We start from the raw sequence: 11,537 nt of genomic DNA on the forward strand, positions 1-11,537 counted from the left end.
CCACTGGATTAAAATCATTCAAGTAAGCTGAATGTAAAAACTAGCATACAAAAATGCTTCTCGTGTATTTTCAGTCTGAAGTTGTTCATATTACAGATTTTCTTAAAAAAAAAAAAAAAAGCACTACATCAGACTTCATCTGCACAGAAAGTACTTGTTTGCACATGTTTATATTTAATTACTGGTTTGGGGTTTCCAAAGGGTTGGATGACATTAACAGATTTATATAAAATAGCATTACATAACTATGTTTTGTGTGTGTGCATGCGTGTGTGTTTGTGTGTGTGTGTGTGTGTTTTTGCATGTGGTAACAATATACAAATTAAAGCATTCCAGCCCTGAGAGGCTGATTCATGGAAAATTTAAGACCTGAGGTTAAGATCTTTGCAGTGTTGTTGAGACCCATACAGCATCTTACGCAAGACTATTTTCCATATGTGAATTATGTGGGTTTAAAAGGCTATAAAATATTATTGTAATAATATGAAGCAGTTACATTCTGACAGAAGTATTTGTACTTTTACATAAGCAAAGTAGACCTACAATATGTTCATAATTAAACCTTTTCAAAAAATAAGTGTTTAAATAAATTATGTTCACAGACCTTTGGTAACATTGTGTCAATTTGCCCCAACAAATTAAAATACTATATTCTGTAAGCTTATCACATTATTTTGATCACAATATGACTTTCTATTTTGAAATTAAATTTAAGAAAAAAATAGTACAAGATACTGAAGAATAGAGAAGGGGTATCTTTCTGGTAGTACAACCCTGAGTGAATGTATAATATTTTCCAAAACTGTGAACTGAGGTAAAAACACATATTTCTTTTCCATATAATACATAGATATTTACATGCATACATACATGTAAATATATTGAACAGACAGTCATTTAACTTTGTGCAGGTCTTTATCTAAGGTGAAAGACAGACTTGTTATATCACCTCCAAAGGAAAGTATTGCAAGCAACAGCTTGCAGCATGAATTCCTTTGGCAGCGTGGAAGAATTCTTGTTTGGTATCCGCAGGCTGCAGATAAGAGAACCAATTTGGCCTCATGAGAAAGTTTGGCTGCTGCAAATTTAGTTGTTAGTTGAGGAATCTGAAGAGACGGAGGTCAGCTAAGGACGCAGAACTTGTAGCTGCCATTCCATACAAGTCTGTGGCCTCGCATGACCCACAGAACTGTGAAAGGTTTTTTTTTTTTCAGATATTAACATCACCTGCAGCAATCATTGTTGCTTTGTATTACATTTCTTCCCTCAGGATCCTGTCCTTGAAAAACAGCTGCAGAGAAATAATATAGTTTTTTTGTTTATCTGGGGAGATTTCCACCTTTCATGTGATGCCCGAAAATGTGAGGTGTGATACAAACTGATAATCACCCATATGCAGAAATAAATGCTAGTTTGTTGCAGTTTGTTGAAACCAACTGTATTTTTCCCATGATTATAAACTGGGGTCTGTCAATGGGTCATCCGTTGCCGTCTTTCACTGTTCAAACCCAAATGTGTAGTGCAAAAAAACCCCAAAACACATATATGATATAAATGGTTTATTCAAAGAGTTTTAGTCAGGTTTTGAACCTCATCACAGTACAGAAACAGTGTCAGGAAAGGTTACAAGTGATCTTATGGCCTCGGGCATTACTTATTTCTGGTACTGTCCTACTAGACTTCAGTGCAGCAGTTGATACTGATGACCAAACTATTTTATTACAGACATAAGAGCATGCCTTGGGAATTAAAGTTACTGCAGAGTAGTGGTTTGAAGCATATCTATCAAATAGACTCCCGTTTGTTTATGTAAATGAGGCATCTTCTTCACACACAAATGTTAGTTATGGAGTTCCAGATAAACACACACAACAGTTAAACTGAAGGAATGTCTTAAAGACATAAAGATTGGGATGACGTCTATTTTTAGTTTCTAAATTCAAATGAAAGGTTATTGTACCCACCCCTGAAATTCTTAGAAAAATGACATCCAACCAGAGACTTACTCTGGATGTCATTATCTTGGCCTCCAATCACACTGTGAATAATCATGGAGTAATTTTTGACCAGGATGTCGTTCAGTGAACATATTAAACAAACATGTAGGACCGCTTTCTTGCATTTGTGCAATATCTCTAAAATTGGAAACATCCTGAATGGTGCTTAAAAACGACTTCATGCATTTATTACTTTTATTATCTGCTTTTGTAATATATTATTTTCAGGCTGTCCTCAAAACTCCCCGAAAAGCCATCATTTGATCCAAAATGATGCAGTAACTGTATTATTGTACTGGAAATGGAGAGCATATTTCTCCCATATTGGCTTCTCTTCATCGGTTCCCTGTTAAATTCAGAATTCAATTTAAAATGCTTCTCCTCACATACAAGGTCTTAAATCATCAGCCCCCATCTTATCTGAATAATAATGATCATACACGTCACCCTAAAGGAGCACTTCACTCAGACTGCAGGCTTACCTGTGTTTCCTAGGATATTTAAAAGCCGAATGGGAAGCAGAGCCTTTAGCTTTCAAGCTTTGGGACTAGTTCTCAGTTTGTATTCGGAAGACAGACACCTCTACTTTTATAATTAGGCTTAAACCTTTCCTTTTTTATAAATGTAGAGCTGGAGTTGGGGTGATCCTGAATCCTCCCTGAGTGATGCTGCAATAGCCTAGCCTGCTGGGGGCTTCCCATCATGCACTGAGTGTTTCTTCTTTACTCACCCTTTTCACTAACTTGGTGCTTACGCACCATTCTGCATTTAATGAGTAGTCACTATTTATCTCTGACTCTCTTCCACATACTTTTGTCCTGTCTGTCTTCCCTCACCCCGACTGTTGCCGTTACCCCTCTATGAGTCTGGTTGTTACAGAGATTTCTTCCTGTTAAAAGGGAGGTTTTCCTACCCACTGTTTCCAAGTGCTTGCTCAAAGAGGATCATTTGATTGTTGGGGGTTTCTCACTATTATTGTAGGTTCTTTACCTTACAATATAAAATGCCTTTTGAATGAATTGTGATAAAACATTATAGGGGTGCAGACTGGGGCCTGATTAACTATTAATTAAAATCTGACTTACAGCCATCCCGATCTTCAAGGTAAAAAATTTACTAAACCTTTATAACCTAATATATTGTGTAGAAAGTATTAAAATTTAAAAGATCATGTCACATTTTAAAAGTTATATTAATGGAATATAGAGCTATTTAAAACTGTTTTCTACTTCAATTTGTTTGTACTGACAACATATAGGAAATGATATATGGATATTCCAAGTATGACGCCACTTTGGACCTCTGATCTCTTCTTCAAGGTCAAAAAACTTTCATAAAATTGTGCTTAAAATTCTGCTGCCTTTGTTTTTTTTTTGCAACATTCAGGATATGACATCACATTATAGTTTGCATCTAAATATCATGATGCCTGATCTCAAATTTTCCTTTTTTAATTTTACTTACTTTCTTTCAAGTTGACTGCAAAGTGCATTAAGACTTTAATGAAAGTATTGTACAGAGAAAGATAAATAACTGCCTAGTTAGTTAGAAATATAGTAGTTTTTATATAATAAGCTCAAGTTATTCTTTTCCAGTTTTTAAAAAATCAGTGCCTATTATTCATTACCTATTGTGATATAATGTTTGTATAATCAAATGAAACATCTGTCACGCAACCCTTACAGGAGTTTCAGTGCACTACAAACTGCTTAAAGTATGTTTTAACAAACAAAGAAAACTAAGTAATTATATAAATGCAATACTGCCCTCAGAGTGAGCTGCCTTGGTGAAGGACAGTCTCAGAGTGCCTCTTGTTACATTAGGTATTTCACTGATAAGGTCATTTAGTCAGGATGTTTAATGGACTGCATTACATCGAGACGTGTTCATAATTTTCCTTCACCTATGGAAATAGCAAAAATACATAAGTAATAATAATAGAAACAACAACTTTAAATATAAATTCAAACTTTTTGTCAAAGTGTTGTGCCCAGGCAGGCATACTATAACATGAGTACATGTTTTTTACAACATATGTGTACCTCTTGTTCCTAAGTTTTTTTTTGCCTGCATTTGTGACCTCTCTTTCTCCACCCATTAATCTTCGTTCATTTATTCTTTCACACAGAACAGGGGAAAAGTCTACAGTGTTAACTATCTCAAGGCCACGTTGGGGTACAAGCAGATAAAAACCGTGGTTCCCAGACCCTGACAAACAATACCCAGCGCAGCATCCCAGTTTTGTCGCTCCTATCTCCTCCTCCGACCAGACGTTCGAAACCAACCGCAGCCTTTGTCTGCAGCCAGTCTTACGTGTTCATCCACGATGGCCTTTGCATTCATTGTCATGACAATGCTTTTGGGCTCTTCCATGATGATGGCATTTGTCTTGGATCCATCCAGGAAAGAACCTGAAGCTGCTGTCTTAGGTCACAGGTCAGTATCAATACCAAATCAGAACCTCTGCAATAACCACACCACAATTTTGCGTGCCTATGTAGTTTTTGTTAGTACAGCCATCTATTTGTATGATGTTTTAATTATGTTTTGGGAATGTTTCAAGGAAATCTTTCTCTATTGTTCAGAAATCAGAGTGAGCTGTGTGCTGATGCACGTGCGGTGAGGTCACATGGGTTAAATAGTAAATTCAGTGTGTGATTCAGGGTCATGTTGCCCAAATGGTTTTCAGGGAGAGCTGCACAGAGACATAACAGACTGTTCTGTTCAAGCTGCAGTAATGAAATCAGTCACACTTGTCTCACTTCAGCCAAACATCTGCAAACCACTAGTCCACGAGGGTATTTGAGGGTATCTAGAAACCAACTACTTTTTCTTTTAATGCTGTAAAAACAACAAAGATTACTTTCTTTTATTTTTTTCCAACACAACATTGTACGTGATGTTCAGGTGCCAAGGTGAGTCATGGCAGTCCATCAAAAAGAACCTCCTTGGGGTTCTGAACTTGCAGACTGAGCCACAGCTACCTGCCGGTGCACTGGACAGTGTCAGAGAGCAGTGGAACCGAACCTTCAGCATCATTTCTCACACAGCCAAGCATACTGCAAGTATGTGAAATCAAAAGATACACAGAAAAATGTACCACCCTCAACCTAGCGCTTAGTGGCAGTCAACTCTAAAGTCTTACAGTGCCTCTGTATCTCCTTCCAGCCCCAGCAGTCCCAGGCTACTCTGCATCAGCTGATAATCAAAACAGAGCGAGCCTGAACTGTTGCTCCATTGCCTCAGAGATCTTTATGAAAGGTGTGTAACAATACATTGTTATTTATGTGTAACAATAATACTGGTATGCAGCATTTTTCAGTACAGTAATCAAGTGTTTAATTTCCCAGATCTGGGCTGGGACAGCTGGGTGATCCAGCCCTTGAGTCTTACCTATGTTCAATGCGCAACCTGCAACTCTGCCATGACCACTGTGCAATGCCCACCATCCCAAGTAAATATCCAGGATGCCAACACACAGTTAGTTAACAAAGACATTATTACAAGAGAATAATTCACTGATTTATATGTTTTTGACTCACATTTACATCCATAGATATTTATATGTTGTGCTTTAGTCCCCCAAAAAACAAAACCTGGCATAGGAAATTCTCAGAGGTGTGTGGGAACAGCACGATGCTTAGATTTATGATGTACTTTGTTATTTTCTACTATGCTGCCTAAGAACAGCATGTATCTTACCTTGGTGTGCTCTGGAGGCGAAACAGCTGCATGTAGATAAGCATGTGTACTTCTTCTTCCTGCCAACATAAATGAACTTGACCAAAAACAAGCCAAGGCATTCCACAAAGTTCATCGACCAGAAAAAGCGTGACAGCAGGAGAGTATTGTGGAAACAGAACAGTAAATAAAAATCAAAACTAGAAGCTGAAGTGTTTGTTATTTTGTTTAAATCATTTCTATTTAAACAAAATAAAAATGTAAATCATTTCTTGACACCTTGCTTTATTTGGTGTGGAGCAGAGCAAGTCCTGCACACTCTAAATGTTTATGGGGGTTTTTTTTTTCACTGAAATATGACAACAATACAATTTTTAAAATGCTTAAGCGTCAGCTCTATAATCATGAAAATATGCACCGTGTCTGATTCCTGCTCTCTTTATCTTTTCCCAGGACCAGGTGCCATGCTGTCAGCCCATCTCCCATGAAGTGGTGCCCATTGTCTATATGGATGAATCCAGCACCATTGTCATTTCCTCCATGCAGCTGACCCGCAGCTGTGGCTGTGGGCTGGGCAACTCTGAGGATCCTGGCAAGGAGTAGGCTGTCTTGAGTGTGTGGTATGAACCGTTTGGCTTTTATACACACATAAAAAGAACAAAAAATCATATCCACAATTCTGTTCTCATACAAACGCTGCTTTTGTAGGTTGTCTTTCCCTTTTAAAATAGAAAGTGCATTCAGCACTGGCTCCAGAAACCAAAGCAAGTCTGGGCTTTCCATTCCTGCAGCTGCACTGTAATAAACAGGAGTTTTGGAAAGCTGGACAATTATTGTTCAACTGATTTAACAGTAATTACACAATCTTTATGTCTTTGTCTGTAATCGTTGAACCAAAGAAAGCTCCAGCCAACACATGTATGGTAAATCCTCACAGTCTGTCTTTAAATAAATCTCATGTGGACAGGCTACTATTAATAGCTGTTAACTATTACTGAGAAGAAATGTTCCCTGAAGAAATGTAAGACTTGAGCCAGACCCTCTCACAAGAGGATCAGGCTCTACTCTTAAAGCAGATCGTCTCTGATATGTCATCTTCACAGATTATGTTTCATGCTCACAAGATAAATTTAGCAATCTATTAATTTCTCTGGGACATGGGCATGACTTTCCATTGGTTATACTCTATATTTTCATGTTTCAACTGAGGAAAAAGAAAAACAATTTTGGCCCACAAACCCAAAAACTGCAACTTTAAAAGTTCATAATTAAACTATTTACTGGTGATATGACTGACATGCTTTAACAGAGGAGAACAAACAATCTTCTGTTCACATTTAATTTTCATTCTGATTTGTCATATGTATATAAATTCTGCCAGTTGCAACAGTTCAAAATTCAGATTCTTATTTTTGAGATTGGCTGCTTCAGTTTTATGTTTTTGTGGCGTAATTTACATTACATTATCTGACTGCTTTTATATACATTTACACGGAAGAATTCTTGTTTTTTTGTTTGTTTGTTTTCAAATGTATGCTTTTTTAATTAAGACTGGTGACAGCTCTTGGTTGTAATTTTATTTTGTTGTATACGGCTTATTTTACAAAATTACCACCATGTTTTAAGTAATGTTTCACAAGTGTAATACTGCTTACAGTGCTATACAATAAAGCAATTTAACATATTTAGATAAACCTTTTTTTTTTTTACTGTGCTCAAGACATTGTTTTCCCATCTTAATCACTTGTACCATTCAATAAATTCTTGCTTATTCCAATAAAAGATTATAAATGATTGAAATCAGCTAATTTTTTTAATACTTCTCAGTTGCTATTGTGTAAGTATAATTCACAAATTAAACAAAATGCTTCACAATAAAACACAAGAAATACAAGTATAACATATCACAACAATGCATTGTAACAGTCACAATTGTGTGGTGTCTCTTTAAGACCACCCAAGTTAATGTTTAGTGATGTCACAAGTATGCGCCACTGCCCCCTGTAGAGTGTGTGAGAAGCGTGCTGGCACATGAACACATGGACTCAGATGGACCTCATATCTTTACCTCCTTAACTCAAAGTAACGTTACGAGTTGTATGAACACTGCTTGCTTCATGATAAGACAGCAGCCGTTCAACAGGGCCTTGTAAGGTTAGTGAATAGTGTGTTTATTAAAGGACAAGCTCTGTGGAATTCCCAGTACCAGTGTTGTTGTGGGCTGAGTGGTCCTCTCAACCACTGAATAAAACCCACGTTACAGTATTCTTTATGTTATTCTCTGAACTGACATTTTTAAATAAAACTTTCCTTATACCAGCCCCTCGTGGCTTACTGCCAGCCACAGACTTGCTGTTAATTCAAGTGGGAGGGAAAAAGTAGATGATGAGGAAAAGTTGGCACAGTACTGTATAAAACTAGGTGTTGGTGTGAGGGAGAGCAACATGTTGCGTACTTCTGAGGAGCCTCTAATGTTTTTTTAGCTGCTGTACATGTAATCCTTTCCTGGCTGCAGTGAAATCCTTACATATAGTTCTAAGTTTAAAGTCTGTGAAGTTTCAGGTCTAGCTCAACATTGGCAGCTGCCTCGGTTTTTGATTAATGCTGGACAGAATGCCAGGACATATCGGCATATGGTTGTCTTTTGGCATACTGTGGCCACTTCTGCTGGCTGTCGGCGCAATTGAATGTTCAGAAAAAGAAACACTGATCAACCCGCTTCCCAGGAGGGTGATACAACCAAGTGACTGTTTAATGGAGTGTACTGGGATGACATACATCAAAAAATTGCAGCTTCAGGACAATCATAATATTCGGCTGTCAGACTCAACTGAAGGTAAGGAGACACAACATGACACCATCAACTCTGGGTTGGAGGCGTGCGGGGTGTTTGTTGCAAAATCAAATCTCAGGCTGTGTTCTGAAAATAATTCCTGAGAGACATCATCGCTAATTAAAGGGGTTCTGCTGCATCTATCTCCACCTGACTGACCTGTTTTATATTGCGCATGTGTATAGGCCTTCACAAACTAGTTTACTTTCCTAGGAGACCTCGGGGAATACTGTTGGCCTACTGACCTCAAGTGCAACATTGGTGAGAGCTTTTTGCATGCCTACGCGGTATTGCCTGTGGATATATCTGCTGTGGGACATGAGCAACTGGAGGTCAAAGCCACTGCTCCAGCTGCCACTACACTACACGCACATAACAGCCCTACAACAATCGCAGAGAGCTGCGGCCTTCGTTACGACGTCACACAGCATTTCAGCACACAGAACGCTGGGACATCGCTCTGCATCCAGGTTTCTACCCAGGAAGATGCTCTGGGGGACACGGTTCTTAAATGTCCTCCATATCTGGTCACCTTCTGGCAAAGAAGTCCAAATCAGCGCCAACAACAAAGTGCTGGATAAAATATCAGAGGTAGAGGTATCCAGATCTTTTAAGTAAAACCACCAATTAGGATATTAAATAATATGAAAGGTCCTGCATTTTTAGACATTTTAATGGAAGTATTAGATGCAAATGTACAGAATGAATAAAAAAAAAGAACAGTCCCTTTGTCAGAAAGGAGATGGAGCTCTCTCTATAACTTATGGTGATTTTCTTTAAAAATTGGCATCGTTTGCTTTTCATTAATTTAAAGCTGCCACATACCCACAGGGGTTAGTATAAAATTGTCACACAGCTTGTTTTTTTTTTATCTAGCTAATTTGATCATACCTGGAAGCTGGAAGTGTTACATTCTTATTGCTTATATAAACGCTTTAGACATTTTACTTTATTTATTCTTTTCATACTTTGTATGTTAAAAGCTTACTTTCTAAGGTATCTAGTAAGTAAACCTTTCAGACTCATAGAATAGAATACAATGTTCACTATTTCCTTGTGAGCTATTTTGAAGCAACAAGTAACAAGTGTGTTTGGAAGTGGTTGTAATTTATACTTAAGTCGCCAACAGCAATAAGGAAAATCTATTGTGGGTCTCCAAGGTCCAATAATAAAATAGGGTATCAGAGATGCTAGCAATGGATGGTTATGCTTGGATTGTAATTCAGGGGTAAGGCTGGGGCAGAAAAGATTAATAACTGTAATTTCTCTATATTCTTAAGCAAGTTTAGATTTATTCTCTAGTGCTCTCAGTGTGCTTTTAAATCCCTTACCTGAGTGAACAGAAAATGACAGTGAGGTCCACAAGTTCACTAAACTTGGAAAGCCATGTGAGTGATAGTAACGATATTATTTTTCTATTCTGACAAAATGCATTTAATGCACTTGCTATGATCAGTGAAGCTGTATACTACATTCTTTCAGAAATATGTGTTAAGATGATGATCAAGCATATGAGCATGATGACGTGGGTATTATGAACATTATATGGCACATATACTTGTATTATCCACAATAATATTCTTTTGATATATTTTTGGTTTATGTGACTTCAGTTGTAAGGGTGTTTCGTGGCACTTTGGCTAAAAGGAGCAGATGGGGAATGATTTTAGATGTGTCAAGCACTCTGAAACTTTCAGGGCAAACTTGTTGCTCTGCTGACTTACTGAAAGGCAAAAAGCTATGTAAATGTTCTCTCTAAATGAAGAATGCAATGATGTTAATGTTGTGTTATAAGGGTTGATAGTTTAATACTAAACCATTTCATTTTCCTTTCACTCTCACATCTTTATTGAGTTTAACTATTTAAGAAAGCTATGATAAGATGTGATTGTAAACATATTTTTGCTCTTTTTCCCACTTCCATTTTGTCTGTTTGTTTATTTTATTCAGTTGTTATGCATAAAATCCTCACAAACAAATATCTTATTGCATTTCATTACTACACAAGGACATAATATACTGCCACCTCCTGGGTATGGTGTAAACTAATGGAAGTACTGGAATTAAGTCCCGTTTACTGTGCATCCACTGGATGGCAGACTTCTTACAGGGTAGTACTGCACCAGAATTACAATCAGTATAAATAAATAATTTACTGCCATAAAAAAAACTACAAGTAGGGTGAAACACCAGTTTCTCTGTGAAATGTTGAGCATTATTCCTGTCTTTTAACAAACACCATATTTCACATATTCCTCCAAAATGTGGACAAGAAAATCCACAAAGGTGCTTCAAGTAGGCTCCTGTTCCATTGCAGTTTTTGTGATCTGTCTCAAAATAATAATCAGTTGTTTAAAATAATTAGTGGAATTATTCCTAATGATCAAAATATATACTAAAAGATCCATTCCAACTGCATGTTTAAATGATAAGCCTAGTATAAAAGAAAATCTGTTTGAATTGACTAATCAATCACAGCGTTAGTTTGGTCATGACAAAAAGTCATCCTAAGCAAACCTTGGCAAATCTCAGTGCCAGAATACATCAGCTGATGGCTGAGCTGATACTCTTTAATACACAAAATTGGAAAATTTCATGTAGTCTGTCTACATTTACTGAACATCTGCAAGTGGTTTTGCAAACCACCCCATCCCAGCTCTCTTCTCTGCATAACATAATCAATGCCATATCTGTTGTTATTGATGTACTGTTTTGTATGGATTGAAGGGGTTTGGGTGGGCAGTGGGGGGAAACCTTTTTTCTGTTACAGTGTAGACACACTATTAAGCCTAAGCACTATTAAGGCTTAAATGAAGGAGGGTTTTTGTTGGTGTGCTCTGCTGGCAGGCGACCAGGGGCAGCATAACATAACCCTCCTATTGGGCCTCCAGACAGACCTTTCTCCGAAATGTCATGAAAGGTGTGACAAAGGTGAAGAGTGAGTCAGGACATTCTGCCTGTCTTAATCACCACCAACAAACAAATCACAAGAAAGTGTGAAAAGAAAAGAAAAAAAGGTATCTTGT

General features: G+C 37.4%; 1 protein-coding gene across 1 annotated transcript; it reads left to right on the forward strand.

Moving 5' to 3' along the window:
* Positions 1 to 4,125: 4,125 nt before the first annotated feature.
* On the forward strand, positions 4,126 to 7,362 carry gsdf (gonadal somatic cell derived factor). Its single transcript, XM_026173528.1, has 5 exons — positions 4,126 to 4,433; positions 4,905 to 5,062; positions 5,166 to 5,258; positions 5,348 to 5,451; positions 6,132 to 7,362. Exons 1-5 carry the CDS (start codon positions 4,324 to 4,326, stop codon positions 6,279 to 6,281), a joined length of 615 nt encoding a protein of 204 aa, XP_026029313.1. The 5' UTR covers positions 4,126 to 4,323; the 3' UTR covers positions 6,282 to 7,362.
* Positions 7,363 to 11,537: the final 4,175 nt, after the last annotated feature.

This window comes from Astatotilapia calliptera, chromosome 7, assembly GCF_900246225.1.
Source record: "Astatotilapia calliptera chromosome 7, fAstCal1.2, whole genome shotgun sequence".
NCBI lineage: Eukaryota > Metazoa > Chordata > Actinopteri > Cichliformes > Cichlidae > Astatotilapia > Astatotilapia calliptera.